A 19,923-nucleotide genomic window follows, 5' to 3' on the forward strand; every position below is an offset into this window, starting at 1 on the left:
TTTGTAAGACTTTTTGTTGAAACATGTTTTTGCGGTTTATGTTGGTCGAGTCGTATGATTCTCGCTTAGGGTGCAAAAGGTCCAGAGCTTGTAACCTTTAGTTCTTTTTTGCATGAAAATAGCCATACCTTTAAATTAGTGGTAAAAGTGCAATATACCAACCCAGTTTCAGAATGATGTCCCTGTTAAAATCTCGCAATTCATGAACATTTTTGATGAAACTTGATTTTTCAGGGCTTGTTGGTCTAGTCCAGGGGTCGGCAACCTTTATCACTCAAAGAGCCATTTTGACCAGTTTCACAAATTAAAGAAAACAATGGGAGCCACAAAAATCTTTTGAAATTTAGAATGAAATAACACTGCATTCAAAGTTTTTTTTGTTGCTTTGTGCTATGTATAAACCAAGGGTCTCAGACACGCAGCCATCACCTCAATATGAAATTTGAATGTTAGTGCGGCCCGCAAGTTTTATATGAATGGCGCTTGACAGCGTCATACTTGGCAGACTACAAATTTCAGGGCAACTGTTCTCTCGAACGTGCCGTGATGGTACAGCATTTAGTGCCCACTACAACCAGCGTGCCGGCCCAACCACACGTTGTACGGGGCTTTTACTTGCTCACGTAAGTGACAGCAAGGCATACTTGGTCAACAACTACACAGGTTACACTGACGGTGGAGGTATAAAAAACTTTAACACTCTTACAAATAATGCGTCACACTGTGAACCCACACCAAACAAGAATGACAAACACATTTCGGTAGAACATCTGCACCTTAACACAACATAAACACAACAGAACAAATACCCAGAATCCCATGCAGCCCTAACTCTTCCCGGCTACATTATACACCCCCGCTACTAAACCCCGCCCACCTCAACCGACGCACGGAGGGGGGGGGTTGATGTGTGGGGGAGCAGGGTTGGGGTGGGGGCGGGGTTTGGTGGTAGCAGGGGTGTATAATGTAGCCCGGAAGAGTAAGGGCTGCATGGGATTCTGATTTCCCTGTTAAAATCTCACTATTCATGAGATTTTTATCTAAAATTATATTTTTGGGGGCTTGTCGGTCTAGTGGTATGATTCTCGCTTAGGGTGCGAGAGGTCCCGGGTTCAATTCCTGGACAACCCCTTAACAGTGATTTAAAACTCTTAGCTCAATTTTCCAAACTGCACACACTCAAGGGATTGATTGATTGAGACTTTTATTAGTAGGTTGCACAGTGAAGTACATATTCCGTATAATTGACCACTAAATGGTAACACCCCAATAAGTTTTTCAACTTGTTTAAGTCGGGGTTCATATATATACTAACGTCATAATACAGTCATCACACAAGAGAATCACATTGAATTATTTACATTATTTACAATCTGGGGTCTGGAGGGGGAGGGGGGGGGGGGGGGGTTTGGCTTGCATTCATTTTGTGGTTTGAAAACAAACTGAGAAAGTGTTACAGAAAAAACTTCAAGACACTGACGGGATTTGAGCCCAACATCTCCTATTTAACAAACAGGCACCTTGACTGACAGCTACAGCGCCTTGAACAGCATGGGATTTCAACAAGATGTCTATAACCCTACACTGAATTAATGATAGCCAATTTGAGGCGATAGCATTGATTATCAGTAATTTACATTAGTTTAAACAAGCATGGCTTGAAAGTTATGTTGCAAACGTTTTAAATAGAAACTTTTTTGCAAATTTAGAGAAGGACATGGGCTGTACAAGAAAACCCTCAAACCCTCGTGCTCGCGTCAAGATTTCGTCTCTGGGTGGGCTTGAACCACCATCCTCTCAGTTAACAGCCGAACGCGCTGACCGATTGTTATTGTCTTTGGATGGGCGTAACTAGAAGTATACTGATTCAGCCTTCGGTGAGTCCAATATGCCCTTTGGGTGGAATGCCTGCGTCTTGCGGTTGTCACAAACATTGCTTTTGTCCCTTATGAATATTAGTTAAAATGTAATAAAAGCAACAGAATGCATTGGCAGGGAATCGGACCCGGGTCTCCCGCGTGGCAGGCGAAAATTCTACCACTGAACCACCAATGACTGTGGAGTAAAAGAGATTTATGAACTCGGTTAAGAGGAAGAACGTTTGAAATGCGGGCTGCGACGGACCAAACATGCTACACTGAATTAATGATAGCCAATATGAGGCGATAGCATTGATTATCAATAATTTACATTAGTTTAAACAAGAATGGCTGAAAGTTATGTTGCAAACGTGGCACACGTTTTAACTAGCCGAACGCGCTGACCGATTGCGCCACAGAGACTTACTGGTTTACATGATTCATTACTCCCCAAAAAATTATAAAATCTCATGTTACGATGTCCTGATGTCATTGTCTTTGGATTAGCGTAACGAGAAGTACACTGCTTCAGTCTTCGGTGAGTGCAATATATCCCTTTTGGGTGGAATGCCTGCGTCTTGCGGTTGTCACAAACATTGCTTTTGTCCCTAATGAATATTAGTTAAAATGTAATAAAAGCAACAGAATGCATTGGCCTGGAATCGCACCCGAGTCTCCCGCGTGGCAGGCGAGAATTCTACCACTGAACCACCAATGCCTGTGCTGTAAAAGAGTTTTCTAAACTCGGTTAAGAGGAAGAACGTTTGAAATGCGGGCTGCGACAGACAAAACATGCTACAAAGTAGAACACATTCTACATGCACAAGGGATTTAACAACATCCACAAAAGGCAAGAAATGCAATGCAGCTAATAACAGCAATAAGACTAGCTAGCACCATGTTTTCCATTGGCCGAAAATCAACTTGTAAGTCTTGATATCTTGATATAGGTCTGCAACCTGCAGCAGTTTCCATGGTGTAGTGGTTATCACATTCGCCTCATACGCGAAAGGTCCCCTGTTCGAAACAGGGTGGAAACAAAGTCTTTTTACTTTCCTTCTTACCTCTATAAATAAGCAAGGAAATAAATGATAGCAAGGTCCTGTGTTTCATCATAAAGTAGTTTGCAACATAGCTGACCACCTCATGTACAGCCGAGCACACACAACACCAAATTTAGAGGGTTCTCATATAGGCAGACCTCAGGCTTCAACATCATGAATGCTGGGTTCCATGAAAATGTCACGCACAAACCTGTGAAATTTCTCATTCATTCAAGTCACTGTATTCTCAGGGCTTTCAATGGATTGCAACTGTACTGTTTAGATTGACTTATAAGATGTTTAACCTCTCTTTTAGCAGGAATCATAGGTGTAATTCCCAAAGAGTTAGAGAAGACAGCTGCAGTCTGAATGAGTGTTGGCCTTGCTTTCAAATTAAGAACCAGTCAAATAGTCACCTGAAACCTAAATCATAGCAGAGGATGGTTTCGATTCATCGACCTCTGGGTTATGGGCCCAGCACGCTTCCGCTGGGCCACTCTGCTGTCTTAAACTACTAAATGCTTACTCTGGTGAATATCCAGACAAACTACTTGTAACAAAGTGATTTGGAATCCATCTGAAGTAGTGTTTCTTTCTGAGTCCTGGTTCAATCCACATTTAAAATGGCATTTTTTTGAAGAAAACATTGCAGTAAGTTGAAAGTTATGTTGCAAACGTGGCACACGTTTTAACTAGAAACTTTTTGGCAAATTTAGAGAAGGACATTGGCTCAAAAATGAGGCGATAGGCAACTCAATCCACATTTAAAATGGCATTTTTTTGAAGAAAACATTGCAGTAAACATCAAACTCTGTGGATCCATTGGGATTTTATTCAAAACGAATATAATTTGGCTTGCATTCATGTGGTTTGAAAACAAACTGAGAAAGTGTTACAAGAAAAAAAGTCAAGACACTGACGGGATTTGAGCCCAACATCTACTATTTAACAAACAGGCACCTTGACTGACAGCTACAGTGCCTGGAACAGCATGGGATTTCAACACGATGTCTATAACCCTACAATGAATTGATGATTGCCAATTTGAGGCGATAGTATTGATTATCAGTAATTTACATTAGTTTAAACAAGCATGGCTTGAAAGTTATGTTGCAAACGTTTTAACTAGAAACTTTTTTGTAAATTTAGAGAAGGACATGGACTGTACAAGAAAACCCTCAAACCCTCGTGCTCGCGTCAAGATTTTGTCCCTGGGTGGGCTTGAACCACCATCCTCTCAGTTAACAGCCGAACGTGCTGACCGATTGTCATTGTCTTTGGATGGGCGTAACTAGAAGTATACTGATTCAGCCTTCGGTGAGTCTAATATGCCCTTTGGGTGGAATGCCTGCGTTTTGCGGTTGTCACAAACATTGCTTTTGTCCCTTATGAATATTAGTTAAAATGTAATAAAAGCAAAAAAATGCATTGGCCGGAAATCAGACCCGGGTATCCCGCGTGGCAGGCGAAAATTCTACCACTGAACCACCAATGCCTGTGGAGTAACTAATGTAAATTACTGATAATCAATGCTATCGCCTCATATTGGCTACCATTAATTCAGTGTAGCATGTTTGGTCCGTCGCAGCCCGCATTTCAAACGTTCTTCCTCTTAACCGAGTTCATTACCGTATTTTCCGCACTATTAGCCGCACCTAAAAACCACAAATTTACTCAAAAGCTGACAGTGCGGCTTATAGCCCAGTGCACTTTATATATGGATTAATATTAAGATTCATTTTCATAAAGTTTCGGTCTCGCAACTACGGTAAACAGCCGCCATCTTTTTTCCCCGTAGAAGAGGAAGTGCTTCTTCTTCTACGCAAGTAACCGCCAAGGTAAGCACCCGCCCCCATAGAACAGGAAGCGCTTCTTCTTCTACTGTAAGCAACCACCCGCCCGCGTAGAAGAAGAAGAAGAAGCGCGCGGATATTACGTTTCATTTCCTTTGTGTGTTTACATCTGTAAAGACCACAAAATGGCTCCTACTAAGCGACAGGTTTCCGGTTCATGAAAAGACGCAATCTCTCCATCCGCACACGGACTACTATTTCACAGCAACTGCCTAAAGACTTTCAAGAAAAGCTGGCTACTTTCCGTGCATATTGTAAAAACAAGATAGCTGAAAAAAAGATCCGGCCAGAGAACATTATCAACATGGACGAGGTTCCACTGACTTTTGATATTCCTGTGAACCGCACTGTGGATACAACGGGAGCACGTACGGTGAATATTCGCACCACAGGGAATGAGAAGTCATCCTTCACTGTGGTTCTAGCTTGCCATGCTAATGGCCAGAAACTTCCACCCATGGTGATATTCAAAAGGAAGACCTTGCCAAAAGAGACCTTTCCAGCCGGCGTCATCATAAAAGCTAACTCGAAGGGATGGATGAAGAAAAGATGAGCGAGTGGTTAAGGTAAGTTTACGCGAAGAGGCCGGGTGGCTTTTTTCACGCAGCTCCGTCCATGTTGATATACGACTCCATGCGCGCCCACATCACGCTGGTTTTTAATATATTATTAAAGTTTGACTGACCTATCTGACTGTTTTTTTGATATTCCTTTAGCGCAGTTAGATGCGGCTTATAACACGGGGCGGCTTATAGGTGGACAAAGTTTTGAAATATGCCGTTCATTGAAGGCGCGGCTTATAACACAGGGCGGCTTATGGTGCGGAAAATACGGTAATCTCTTTTACTCCACAGGCATTGGTGGTTCAGTGGTAGAATTCTCGCCTGCCACGCGGGAGACCCGGGTCCGATTCCCGGCCAATGCAATCTGTTGCTTTTATTACATATTAACTAATATTCATAAGGGACATAAGCAATGTTTGTGACAACCGCAAGACGCAGGCATTCCACCAAAAGGGCATATTGGACTCACCAAAGGCTGAATCAGTATACTTCTAGTTACGCCCATCCAAAGACAATGACAATCGGTCAGCGCGTTCGGCTGTTAACTGAGAGGATGGTGGTTCAAGCCCACCCAGGGACGAAATCTTGATGCGAGCACGAGGGTTTGAGGGTTTTCTTGTACAGCCCATGTCCTTCTCTAAATTTGCAAAAAAGTTTCTAGTTAAAACGTTTGCAACATAACTTTCAAGCCATGCTTGTTTAAACTAATGTAAATTACTGATAATCAATGCTATCGCCTCAAATTGGCTATCATTAATTCAGTGTAGGGTTATAGACATCGTGTTGAAATTCCATGCTGTTCCAGGCGCTGTAGCTGTCAGTCAAGGTGCCTGTTTGTTAAATAGGAGATGTTGGGCTCAAATCCCGTCAGTGTCTTGAAGTTTTTTCTGTAACACTTTCTCAGTTTGTTTTCAAACCACATGAATGCAAGCCAAATTCTATTCATTTTGAATAAAAACCCCATGGATCCACAGAGTTTGATGTTTACTGCAATGTTTTCTTCAAAAAAATGCCATTTTAAATGTGGATTGAACCAGGACTCAGAAAGAAACACTACTTCAGATGGGTTCCAAATCACTTTGTTACAAGTAGTTTGTCTGGATATTCACCAGAGTCAGCATCCTGGAGTTTAAGACAGCAGAGTGGCGCAGCGGAAGCGTGCTGGGCCCATAACCCAGAGGTCGATGGATCGAAACCATCCTCTGCTATGATTTAGGATTCAGTTGTCTATTTGACTGGTTCTTAATTTGAAAGCAAGGCCAACACTCATTCAGACTGCAGCTGTCTTCTCTAACTCTTTGGGAATTACACCTATGATTCCTGCTAAAAGAGAGGTTAAACATCTTATCAGTCAATCTAAACAGTACAGTTGCAATCCATTGAAAACCCTGAGAATACAGTGACTTGAATGAATGAGAAATTTCACAGGTTTGTGCGTGACATTTTCATGGAACCCAGCATTCATGATGTTGAAGCCTGAGGTCTGCCTATATGAGAACCCTCTAAATTTGGTGTCGTGTGTGCTCGGCTGTACATGAGGTGGTCAGCTATGTTGCAAACTACTTTATGATGAAACACAGCACCTTGCTATCATTTATTTCCTTGCTTATTTATAGAGGTAAGAAGGAAAGTAAAAAGACTTTGTTTCCACCCTGTTTCGAACAGGGGACCTTTCGCGTGTGAGGCGAATGTGATAACCACTACACCATGGAAACTGCTGCAAGTAGCAGACCTTTATCAAGACTTACAAGTTGATTTTCGGCCAATGGAAAACATGGTGCTCGCTAGTCTTATTGCTGTTATTAGCTGCATTGCATTTCTTGCCTTTTGTGGATGTTGTTAAATCCCTTGTGCACGTAGAATGTGTTCTACTTTGTAGCATGTTTTGTCTGTCGCAGCCCGCATTTCAAACGTTCTTCCTCTTAACCGAGTTCGGAAACCTCTTTTACTCCACAGGCATTGGTGGTTCAGTGGTAGAATTCTCGCCTGCCACGCGGAGACCTGGGTCCGATTCCCGGCCAATGCATTTTGTTGCTTTTATTACATATTAACTAATATTCATAAGGGACAAAAGCAATGTTTGTGACAACCACAAGACGCAGGCATTCCACCCAAAGGGCATATTGGACTCACCAAAGGCTGAATCAGTATACTTCTAGTTACGCCCATCCAAAGACAATGACAATCGGTCAGCGCGTTCGGCTGTTAACTGAGAGGATGGTGGTTCAAGCCCACCCAGGGACGAAATCTTGACGCGAGCACAAGGGTTTGAGGGTTTTCTTGTACAGCCCATGTCCTTCTCTAAATTTGCAAAAAAGTTTCTAGTTAAAACGTTTGCAACATAACTTTCAAGCCATGCTTGTTTAAACTAATGTAAATTACTGATAATCAATGCTATCGCCTCAAATTGGCTATCATCAATTCAGTGTAGGGTTATAGACATCTTGTTGAAATCCCATGCTGTTCCAGGCGCTGTAGCTGTCAGTCAAGGTGCCTGTTTGTTAAATAGGAGATGTTGGGCTCAAATCCCGTCAGTGTCTTGATGTTTTTTCTGTAACACTTTCTCAGTTTGTTTTCAGACCACATGAATGCAAGCCAAATTCTATTCATTTTGAATAAAATCCCAATGGATCCACAGAGTTTGATGTTTACTGCAATGTTTTCTTAAAAAAAAATGCCATTTTAAATGTGGATAGAGTTGCCTATCGCCTCATTTTTGAGCCCATGTCCTTCTCTAAATTTGCAAAAAAATTCTAGTTAAAACGTGTGCCACGTTTGCAACATAACTTTCAACTTACTGCAATGTTTTCTTCAAAAAAATGCCATTTTAAATGTGGATTGAACCAGGACTCAAAAAGAAACACTACTTCAGATGGGTTCCAAATCACTTTGTAATTTAACACAGCAGAGTGGCGCAGCGGAAGCGTGCTGGGCCCATAACCCAGAGGTCGATGGATCGAAACCATCCTCTGCTATGATTTAGGTTTTAGGTGACTATTTGACTGGTTCTTAATTTGAAAGCAAGGCCAACACTCATTCAGACTGCAGCTGTCTTCTCTAACTCTTTGGGAATTACACCTATGATTCCTGCTAAAAGAGAGGTTAAACATCTTATAAGTCAATCTAAACAGTACAGTTGCAATCCATTGAAAGCCCTGAGAATACAGTGACTTGAATGAATGAGAAATTTCACAGGTTTGTGCGTGACATTTTCATGGAACCCAGCATTCATGATGTTGAAGCCTGAGGTCTGCCTATATGAGAACCCTCTAAATTTGGTGTTGTGTGTGCTCGGCTGTACATGAGGTGGTCAGCTATGTTGCAAACTACTTTATGATGAAACACAGGACCTTGCTATCATGTATTTTCTTGCTCATTTATAGAGGTAAGAAGGAAAGTAAAAAGACCTTGTTTCCACCCTGTTTCGAACAGGGGACCTTTCGCGTGTGAGGCGAATGTGATAACCACTACACCATGGAAACTGCTGCAGGTTGCAGACCTTTATCAAGACTTACAAGTTGATTTTCGGCCAATGGAAAACATGGTGCTCGCTAGTCTTATTGCTGTTATTAGCTGCATTGCATTTCTTACCTTTTGTGGATGTTGTTAAATCCCTTGTGCACGTAGAATGTGTTCTACTTTGTAGCATGTTTTGTCCGTCGCAGCCCGCATTTCAAACGTTCTTCCTCTTAACCGAGTTCAGAAACCTCTTTTACACCACAGGCATTGGTGGTTCAGTGGTAGAATTCTCGCCTGCCACGCGGGAGACCCGGGTCCGATTCCCGGCCAATGCATTCTGTTGCTTTTATTGCATTTTAACTAATATTCATAAGGGACAAAAGCAATGTTTGTGAAAACCGCAAGACGCAGGCATTCCACCCAAAGGACATATTGGACTCACCGAAGGCTGAATCAGTGTACTTCTAGTTACGCCCATCCAAAGACAATGACAATCGGTCAGCACGTTCGGCTGTTAACTGAGAGGATGGTGGTTCAAGCCCACCCAGGGACGAAATCTTGACGCGAGCACGAGGGTTTGAGGGTTTTCTTGTACAGCCCATGTCCTTCTCTAAATTTGCAAAAAAGTTTCTAGTAAAAACGTTTGCAACATAACTTTCAAGCCATGCTTGTTTAAACTAATGTAAATTACTGATAATCAATACTATTGCCTCAAATTGGCTATCATTAATTCAGTGTAGGGTTATAGACATCGTGTTGAAATCCCATGCTGTTCCAGGCACTGTAGCTGTCAGTCAAGGTGCCTGTTTGTTAAATAGGAGATGTTGGGCTCAAATCCCGTCAGTGTCTTGAAGTTTTTTCTGTAACACTTTCTCAGTTTGTTTTCAAACCACATGAATGCAAGCCAAATTCTATTCATTTTGAATAAAATCCCAATGGATCCACAGAGTTTGATGTTTACTGCAATGTTTTCTTCCAAAAAATGCCATTTTAAATGTGGATTGAACCAGGACTCAGAAAGAAACACTACTTCAGATGGGTTCCAAATCACTTTGTTACAAGTAGTTTGTCTGGATATTCACCAGAGTAAGCATCCTGGAGATTAAGACAGCAGAGTGGCGCAGCGGAAGCGTGCTGGGCCCATAACCCAGAGGTCGATGGATCGAAACCATCCTCTGCTATGATTTAGGTTTCAGTTGTCTATTTGACCGGTTCTTAATTTGAAAGCAAGGCCAACACTCATTCAGACTGCAGCTGTCTTCTCTAACTCTTTGGGAATTACACCTATGATTCCTGCTAAAAGAGAGGTTAAACATCTTATAAGTCAATCTAAACAGTACAGTTGCAATCCATTGAAAGCCCTGAGAATACAGTGACTTGAATGAATGAGAAATTTCACAGGTTTGTGCGTGACATTTTCATGGAACCCAGCATTCATGATGTTGAAGCCTGAGGTCTGCCTATATGAGAACCCTCTAAATTTGGTGTTGTGTGTGCTCGGCTGTACATGAGGTGGTCAGCTATGTTGCAAACTACTTTATGATGAAACACAGGACCTTGCTATCATTTATTTCCTTGCTTATTTATAGAGGTAAGAAGGAAAGTAAAAAGACCTTGTTTCCACCCTGTTTCGAACAGGGGACCTTTCGCGTGTGAGGCGAATGTGATAACCACTACACCATGGAAACTGCTGCAAGTAGCAGACCTTTATCAAGACTTACAAGTTGATTTCCGGCCAATGGAAAACATGGTGCTCGCTAGTCTTATTGCTGTTATTAGCTGCATTGCATTTCTTGCCTTTTGTGGATGTTGTTTTGTAGAATGTGTTCTACTTTGTAGCATGTTTTGTCTGTCGCAGCCCGCATTTCAAACGTTCTTCCTCTTAACCGAGTTTAGAAAATTCTAATGTATGCTGACCTTGAATGGAACATTGTCACGACACGCACGGCCAAAAACTGTTTGTGTCCTCCATGCAATCGCCCCGAGTGCTCCCACCTGAACCCAATTAAATGACGTTACCATGGCAACCGCACCATAGCAACGGTCCCATCCCTGTCAACACATTTCAGCATGAACAGAGGCCAGCAATCAATGAGAGAAAACAAGATAAAAACAATATGAACAAATAAGGAAATTGGCTCCTACAGTATGCAAAGTAAATGTCTGTGGGATGATGTACAATACTGGCTTGTGCCTGACACTCCAAACTTTGATTGATATTGATATTGTTTTGGGGATGTTTAAAAAGAAAACATACATTAAAAATGTTTAAAACCCAATAATGGGAATTTTTGTTTTATCCACGAATGTAAGTTTGTAAAAAGAAAAAAGAAACATCCTTCCACAAACAATTCAGCCTTTTTCTCTCACTTTTATATTGCATAAAGGTCTGGGGACATACATATAAAACAATCATCATATTACAAAAGAGAGTAATAAAGATCATTAATAAAATGGATTATAGAGACCCAACAAATAATTCATAAAGTCACACATTTTAAAATGGTATAAAAGACAAGTGTTCAAATGATGTATAAAGTAAATAATAATATGCTTCCTGAAGTGGTCCAGAAGATGTTTCACATGTGGACCAGTACATATGTACATCATATAAAGGTGCTAATCTATGGGATCATTAACAAGTAGAAATACAAATATGGAATACTTCAATATTTCAAACTATCTAATCTATAAATGTAGAAGCATATTAAAAAGATAGTTACACAAACAACAATGATGTCACACATGTTATATGTGCTGATGTTGTTAGAAAGTCAACATTAAAGTCTTGACAGTTTATTTCAAATCCTGCAGTTTCATTTGCTGCTGCTGTTCTCACCAGCACACTTGTGTTTCTTACACTGGTACTTAGAAGACAATCTTTCACCACACACACTGCAACTACACACTTTCTCTCCTGGGTGTGTTCTCATGTGTCTTTTCAAAGATTGCCTTTTAGTAAAACCTTTACCACAGATTGAACAAGAAAAAGGTTTTTCACCAGTGTGTTTTTTCATGTGCATTTTCACACTCTGACTTTGTCTAAACTCTTTACCACAAGTTGAACAGGAAAAAGGTTTTTCACCAGTGTGTGTTCTCATGTGTATTTTCAAATTTTGACTCTGTGTAAAACCTTTACCACAGGTTGAACAGGAAAATGGTTTTTCACTAGTGTGTGCTCTCATGTGTCCTTTCAAATGTTGACTTTGTGTAAAACTTTTACTACAGATTGAACAGATACAAGGTTTTTCACCAGTGTGTGTTCTCATGTGTCTTTTCACACTGTGACTTTGTGTAAAACCTTTACCACAAGTTGAACAGGAAAAAGGTTTTTCACCAGTGTGTATTCTCGCGTGTACTTTCAAATGTTGACTTTGTGTAAAACCTTTACCACAAGTTGAACAGGAAAAGGGATTTTCACTAGTGTGTGTTCTCATGTGTCCTTTCAAATGTTGACTTTGTGTAAAACCTTTACCACAGGTTGAACAGGAAAAGGGTTTTTCACCAGTGTGTATTCTCATGTGTATTTTCAAAGATCGCTTTTGTGTAAAACCTTTACCACAGAATGAACAAGAAAAAGGTTTTTCACCAGTGTGTGTTTTCATGTGTACTTTCATATTGCAATGGTCATTAAAGGTTTTGTGACAGTGAGAACATGTGAAGTGAGTGTTGTCAGTGTGACATGTTGCATCATCTTTAGAGTCTTCATCATCAGTGTCAGGAGAGTGTGACGTTGTGTCCTCACTATCTGATAGTGGAGCTAAGATCTTGTCTGCTTGTGATCCTCCACAGTGGTCTCCATCAGCTTCTGTTGTCATGTGTTGTGTTGAGCTGCTGCTTGGAGGCTCCGCCTCTCTCTTCTCCTCACTTTCACCTTTGACCTCATCATCTTCACTCTTCACAGGGACACCAGTCACTTCCTGACTAACGCTGTGTTCCTCCTCTTCCTCTTTAATGTGGGGGGTCAGTGAGTCTTCCTCTTCCTTTTTACAGGGCAGGGTCTGTGTCAAAGAGGAAAAGGGGACTTCAGAGGGTCCGTGGTGCCTGGTCTTCCTCTTTGGTGGATCCTCCTTCAACATCCTGAAGCTACTCTCCTGTTTTTCAGGCAGAAGTTGTTCTTCACAGACGTCTGCAGGACACAAAATGACAAACATGCTTGAGAAATGTCCAGATTTGCTCAGTCACATGAGGCATTCAGTAAGTTTACATGTACTTAAAATAACAAGTTAATGTATGAATTGGCCTGAAAACAAACACACTGCTGTTTACAACATCATTCACAGGAAGAGAAGACCACTTTTTACGAGGGGTGGGCAATATGGCCTAAAATCTGTATTGACATAAATTCCCTTCTGCCTGAGGTATGATGTATAAAGTTGGAGAAAAGATTAGGTCGTTTACATTGTAAATCTGTATTCCGTATTGTTAGCTCTGCTATGGCGCTACCTTGTGGTCGAGTTCGCTCACTGCGAGTGCAGTGGGTTGAAAGTGCATTTCCTTTTGCTACGTGCCATAAACCCCAAGTATGGTTTCTTCTTTATCTCGCCAAGCAACGTTTGTAAGTGTAACCGGGGATTTCCACTGGATGTGGAACGGCGGCGCCACGGCAACAGACTTAACCACAATTTGTGGTTTAGAATGACGTCTGGAACTCAAGATAGTTCCACATGTCTGGGAACGCCACCGACGGATAATCCTTGATATTACTCAACAAATTTTTAGGGATCTATTCCATTTCATAATTAGATTTTTTTCTCGTATCTGCTTTTCGCAGGAAGATCTCAGCCAGGGGTGTTTAAACTAATTTTAGATGGGGGGCCACATGGAGGAAGATCTACTCCAAGTTGGCCGGACTGGTAAAATTACAGCAAGATAACGTAAAAATAAAGACAACTGCAGATTGTTTTCTTTGTTTAAAAATAGAACAAACACATTCTGAAAATGTACAAATCATGTTTTGTTTTTTTACATCCAATAGTATTCTATATTTAGTTGTCCTTTTTTACACTTTCAGAATCAATTATGTGATAATGTTCATCAGTCAACTCATTGGTGTTCATTTTCAATCTATCAAGATAAATAAATAATATCAAAATCAAATTACAGGATGTTATTGATGTAGTTTGCTCATTTTCCCCGACTGGTGCGCTAACATCATGTGTTTTAGTTATGTTTTACATATGTAGCATCATCTACAAAGATACAAAGAATTGATATTGCGACATCTAGAGGACACATTTAGAACAGCAGTTTCTTTCATTCAAAAATTGCGACTCATTTTTGTACTTAGCCAACTCATCCCGTCTCATTCACTCATTCACACACTAATGGCGGGATCTGCCATGCAAGGCGCTTACAACGACCCATCAGGAGCAAGGGTGAAGTGTCCTGCTCAAGGACACAACAGACGTGACTAGGTTGGTAGAAGGTGGGGATTGAACCAGGAACCCTCAAGCACGGCCACTCTACCAACCGCGCCACTAGCCTTACACCATAGACCTGCCTACTAGCCTTCCACCATCAACCTGCCTACCAGCCTTCCACCATCGGCCTGTCTACCAGCCTTCCACCATCGACCTGCCTATTAGCCTTCCACCATCGGCCTGCCTGCTAGCCTTCCACCATCGACTTGCCTGCTAGCCTTCCACCATCAACCTGTCTACCAGCCTTCCACCATCGACCTGCCTGCTTGCCTTCCACCATCGGCCTGTCTACCAGCCTTCCACCATCGGCCTGTCTACCAGCCTTCCACCATCGACCTGCCTATTAGCCTTCCACCATCGGCCTGCCTGCTAGCCTTCCACCATCGACTTGCCTGCTAGCCTTCCACCATCGACTTGCCTGCTAGCCTTCCACCATCGACTTGCCTGCTAGCCTTCCACCATCGACCTGCCTACTAGCCTTCCATCGGCCTGACTGCTAGCCTTCCACCATCGACCTGCCTACTAGCCTTCCATCGACTTGCCTGCTAGCCTTCCACCATCGACCTGCCTACTAGCCTTCCATCGGCCTGCTGTTTGCCTCCAGCCATTGGCTTCGTCTACGGGCTTCCACCCATCGGCCTTGGTTGCTAGTCTTTAGCCCTGTCTGCTAACATCTTCAAAAGTGGTAAAACAAGTGGAACTTCTCCTCTCACTATGTCACAAATTATTATATTGCGTTTTATACTTTTGTGTGGTTTTACTGGTGTCCCAAATGGGTCTGGTCACCCCCACTCACGAGCTATGCTACTTCAAGATGCACAGTTTGACATATTTGATAATTTGACATTTCATCATAGTGGCAGCTACAAAATAACCTCGGCCTTATCTCAGTTGAAGATTTCTGTGACTTTGGACAAAACAAAATGGCTGCATACTATGGTAGAGTCCATTCATTCTTATTGTTTCCTTGTTTTGAGAGATCATGTCAACATTACTGCATCCTCCCCTATTGTGAGCACTTACTTTCACAGATTAAAGACCGACTCAAAAGATGGTAACTTTAAGTGCAAATGTTTAAATATATTATTGTTATTGCTCTCAGGAAATGTTGAGACTAATCCAGGCCCTGATACACCTACACAATGTTTTACACCTGCGGATTTTAAAACTAGATCTGGTTTTGGGATTATTCATATCAATGTTTGGAGTTTACTCCCTAAACTGGATATGATAAAGATCTGGATAAACTCAACAAATGCTGATATTGTAGTCTTATCTGAAACTTGGCTTAAACAATCTGTGCTTCATAAAGATATTTACATTCATGGCTATAATGTCTATCGTACTGACCGACAAAGAAAAGGTGGTGGAGTGGCCATATATATTAAGCAGAGGTTTGATGTTAAATTAGTGCTCTTTGAATCAGTAAGTAAAGAACTTGAACTTTTATCACTTGAAATTGAATTAGCTAGAAATCACCACATTATGGTAGTGGGGTGTTTTAGGCCTCCATCGGACCCTAGTAATTCCCTATCTACTCTTGTGAAGCTTCTGTCTCAACTGAAATACAAGGAAATAGTGATTTGAACTGGGACTGGCTCACATCTGTGTCTGACTCTTTGAAAGCACAGTGTGAATCTCTATATTTAACACAATTAATTAACTCAGCTACAAGACCTAATCCTAAATGCCCTCAAAAAGCTACACTCATTGACTTAATTCTAACAAATATGCCCTTTAAATGTGTTGCATCTGGTGTTTTCCCTAATGATGTGGGTGATCATTGTGTGATTGCAGTAGTGCGAGACACAAGGATTCCTAAAAGCAAGCCTCGTCTTCTTAAAAAACATAATATGAAATTATTTGAGACGCAAGCTTTTTTTACATGACTTGCATCTTTTTAATTGGGATAGAATTGCTCTTTTTGATCATGTTGAACTGGCTTGGAAATATTTTCACGGAAACTTCTTGAGTATAGTGAACAAACATGCCCCTTTTAGAAAATGTAGGGTTAAAGGACGTGACAATCAGTGGTTTACATCGGACCTGTCAGATGTATTGCATGAGCGTAATGCTGCTTGGGCCAGGGCACGCAATTCAGGGTTAGAAGCAGATTGGTTGAATTTTAGACAATAAAGAAATCAATTTACCTCTCTCCTTCGGAAAGTCAAATCAGAATTGTATTTCTCCACAACAACTGAAAACATCAGTTTCATGCTCGACGCCTCAATCATTGGTATGTGTTCATCTACAAAACTATTCTGGGTATCACCCCATCATATCTGTCTTGTATTTTAACAAAGAGAGAAACAAGGAAGTCACAATCTTCATTCAATGAATGATCGCAATTTGTCGTCCCCAAAGTAAGAACTGAACTGGGCAAGAAAGCATTTAGGTTTTCAGCAGCGAAGGCTTGGAATAACCTACAATCCAATATTCAACTTCAAACCCTTGTTACATTGAATGAGTTTAAAGCTTCTGTGAAAGGATTGCAGTCTACCTTGTCTGTATGCACATGTGTTATGTCAGCAAGTTTTAATATTGTACATTTGATGTTTTATGTGTTGTTTAATTTTTAATGTAACCTTGCTGCTGCCCTCTTGGCCAGGTCTCCCTTGGAAAAGAGATCTTTGATCTCTATGGGATTTTTACCTGGCTAAATAAAGAAGAAAAAACACAAACCAAAAAAAAACAGCTGTTTATTTGAAGTCTTAAAGAAGTCAACTATGTGTGCAGTGCAAGGTGAAATGCAGTTATGTCATCTTCTTGTCAATAACACACACATCACACTTTTGCGTGTTGTTGCTTCCTTATTTGTCATTATTCAAAGCTGATTTTAATGTGTAGCAGCGGCAGCTGAACTCAATGTGACAACGTGTCATAGTTACGTCAGTCAGCTGGAATTAAAAATACCAATAGTTGTGTCGTTAGTCCAGAATCTTCATGGACGACATAATTAGGAACCAGTACGAAAAAAAAATGGTACTTGGTATACATCTCTTATCTTTAAACCTTTGAAATATGCTGACATATGTGCTGCTAAAGGTAAATAAACAGTAGCCATATTGAATGTTTGCCTTCATTTGACCACGTGAGGTAAGGAGGACGGCCTCTAGGTCACATGGTTACACCCCAGCAATTACACTGTTGATGATTGATGAGCATTCATTTTTAAATGGTGGTGTTAAAAAGCAAGTATATCTCCATCTTTAGTCATAAATGTGGCCCCCGGATGAACATGTGTCACAAACATTGTATTAGATGATATGTGGATGTTGTGCTTACTTGGACTGTGATGAAGCTGTGAGGACTCAGGTGCTTTGTCTTCATGCTCTTCAGTCTTCACAGAGACAACAGTCAGTGGAAACTTGCTGACATCATCCTCCTCCTGCCCTACAGGACACTCTCCCTCCTCTTCCTCTTTCATGTGTGAGGGCTGTGGATCCTCTAAAGTGAAACTGTCCCCCTGCAGATGAGAGAGACATTCTTCTTGGTGTCCAATCAGCTGATGGATGTCTACAGGACACAAACAAAACACATTTTAACTCCTACATGCTAAATATTAAATCGTACATAAAATAATGGGCTGTAGCTTTTGAACATTTTATTAATCAAGTGTTCTACTGGAAATGTTTTCGATTAATCGAGTAACTGGATAAAACTTAGTGTTGCTTGGTTAAAGACAAATTTAAGCGACTTTAAGACATTTCACTTAATAATGAACGGCCAATTGGTTTGAGATGGTATGAGATCAAGATGTCATCTTTAGATCAGGCTTTGTTTTTTCCACAATCACTGCCACATTAAAAAGTTAAAGTACCAATGATTGTCACACACACACTAGGTGTGGCCAGATTGTTCTCTGCATTTGACCCATTAACCTTGATCACCCCCTGGGAGGTGAGGGGAGCAGTGAGCAGCAGCGGTGGCCGCGCCCGGGAATCATTTTTACGGTGATTTAACCCCCAATTCCAACCCTTGATGCTGAGTGCCAAACAGGGAGGTAATGGGTCCCATTTTTATAGTCTTTGGTATGACACAAGCTACTGATCTCAGGGCGGACACTCTAACCACTAGGCCACTGAGTAGGTGGATGTAGCAGGTGTTGTAGTAGGTTAATGGCTGCACCAATATGAAGGAAATAACAGGTCAGTATAGCTTTTACACACATAAATAACTTGTCAAACCTGCCAGCTAGCAGGCAAGGTTTACAGCGTCAGTTACCATGGTAACTGACTCTGACTTTGTCTTACCTCTCTTATTTTTGGAGGTCAAACTCTGGAGCTTTACATACTCAGGAGTTTGCACTTAACCTGCTCTCTGGAATATTCCCCCGGTGACTGTGTGAGTTTTGTGTAAACATGTTGATACACTTTGTTACAAACTGAGAGGAACATCAACCTCTCATAAATATTGTGTGTCTGAACATCCTCACATGACAATTCATCTTCCTATAGACAATCTATTGAAGAAAAGTGTTAATAATAAATATAAAGTTAGTAAAGATGTGAGAGTAAGAAGTAAACAAACCTGTTGTGTGTAACACAACTTGATGTTTTTCATGTTGTCGCTCCTTCTCCTCTTTTGTTGGACAAAGTTCCTCCTCGTACTCTGCTATGGTTCTTTCGCACATTTTCACACAATCACAACACTTTACACTCACACTTGATCTCTGCTTAGCGATGTGTTTTCATCTCTCTTTGTTAGCAGCTAACAAGCTAAGCTAACTAGCAAGCTAAGCTAGCTGGAGAAGCATCAAAGTGTGCTCAGACTAATATACAAACAGTTATTATGACTCTATTTAATAGAGTGTAATAAAGGACATATATGTGTACATGGACGCACAGATTAAGAACACTGAACTGTGACGACTGCAATAACGTCTTCACCGTCAGACGCCATCTTGCTTTATCCTCGCCGTGTTTGGTTCGCGCGCAGTCTTGTCAGATCTCGCGAGAGAAACAAGTAACCAGCTCTTTCCAGATCTCGCGAGAGAAACAAGTACAAACCAGCTCTTTTCTGATCTCGCGAGAGAAACAAGTACAAACCAGCTCTTTTCCAGTCCTCGCGAGAGAAACAAGTAACCAACTCCTTCCCCCCCACCCCCGGTACAACTATTTCAACATTCTGAAAATAAAAATAAACTTTTGCATTTTCAAAACAAAGTCATACAACTTATTTTGGTAAATAAACAGTAGCTTATATAAATAAATGATAAATAGGTTGTACTTGTATAGCGCTTTTCTACCTTCAAGGTACTCAAAGCGCTTTGACACTACTTCCACATTTACCCATTCACACACACATTCACACACTGATGGAGGGAGCTGCCATGCAAGGCGCTAACCAGCACCCATCAGGAGCAAGGGTGAAGTGTCTTGCTCAAGGACACAACGGACATGACGAGGTTGGTACTAGGTGGGGATTGAACCAGAGACCCTCGGGTTGCGCACGGCGACTCTCCCACTGCGCCACGCCGTCCCAATATGACTGCTTTAAATGATAAATTGGCTGATCAGAGCGAGACGAGTCGTGGCTCCTCAGCTTCATGCAGGACGGAGTGGTAGGAGGCGTGGGCGAGGTTGACTGACTGCAAAAGACCACACCATTATTTTTAAATCAATCTAAATATTGCTCTAGTTGGGTTTTGTGTTTGAAATCCTGTTGTAAAGGTTTGTACTTTCAACTGTAGTTGTACATATTAAGTGGAATTGTATTATGAT

At 41.3% G+C, this 19,923-nt stretch overlaps 5 protein-coding genes and 6 non-coding genes across 12 annotated transcripts in view; 5 read left to right on the forward strand and 6 right to left on the reverse strand.

The window, feature by feature from the left end:
• LOC133570591 (uncharacterized) overlaps nucleotides 1-19,923 on the forward strand; it is a 463,307-nt gene that overhangs the window by 388,577 nt on the left and 54,807 nt on the right. The window lies entirely within an intron of this gene.
• The window catches only part of LOC140680121 (uncharacterized), a 1,112,395-nt gene that overhangs the window by 141,138 nt on the left and 951,334 nt on the right, over nucleotides 1-19,923 (reverse strand). The window lies entirely within an intron of this gene.
• Nucleotides 1-19,923, reverse strand: part of LOC133570551 (uncharacterized) — a 270,169-nt gene that overhangs the window by 94,432 nt on the left and 155,814 nt on the right. The gene's annotated exons all lie outside the window — the stretch shown is intronic.
• Nucleotides 1-19,923, forward strand: part of LOC133570727 (uncharacterized) — a 108,436-nt gene that overhangs the window by 23,049 nt on the left and 65,464 nt on the right. The window lies entirely within an intron of this gene.
• Nucleotides 2,827-2,899, forward strand: trnav-cac (transfer RNA valine (anticodon CAC)). The gene has a single exon. It is a non-coding gene; the product is annotated as a tRNA-Met (tRNA).
• trnag-gcc (transfer RNA glycine (anticodon GCC)) lies at nucleotides 5,610-5,680 on the forward strand. The gene has a single exon. It is a non-coding gene; the product is annotated as a tRNA-Gly (tRNA).
• trnav-cac (transfer RNA valine (anticodon CAC)) lies at nucleotides 6,961-7,033 on the reverse strand. The gene has a single exon. It is a non-coding gene; the product is annotated as a tRNA-Val (tRNA).
• Nucleotides 8,728-8,800, reverse strand: trnav-cac (transfer RNA valine (anticodon CAC)). The gene has a single exon. It is a non-coding gene; the product is annotated as a tRNA-Val (tRNA).
• Nucleotides 9,042-9,112, forward strand: trnag-gcc (transfer RNA glycine (anticodon GCC)). Its single transcript has one exon. It is a non-coding gene; the product is annotated as a tRNA-Gly (tRNA).
• Nucleotides 10,393-10,465, reverse strand: trnav-cac (transfer RNA valine (anticodon CAC)). Its single transcript has one exon. It is a non-coding gene; the product is annotated as a tRNA-Val (tRNA).
• On the reverse strand, nucleotides 11,137-12,903 carry LOC133570595 (uncharacterized). The gene has a single exon (XM_061923278.2). The coding sequence runs from the start codon at nucleotides 12,854-12,856 to the stop codon at nucleotides 11,594-11,596; it is 1,263 nt and encodes a 420-aa protein (XP_061779262.2). The 5' UTR covers nucleotides 12,857-12,903; the 3' UTR covers nucleotides 11,137-11,593.

This window comes from Nerophis lumbriciformis, linkage group LG28 (assembly GCF_033978685.3).
Source record: "Nerophis lumbriciformis linkage group LG28, RoL_Nlum_v2.1, whole genome shotgun sequence".
NCBI lineage: Eukaryota > Metazoa > Chordata > Actinopteri > Syngnathiformes > Syngnathidae > Nerophis > Nerophis lumbriciformis.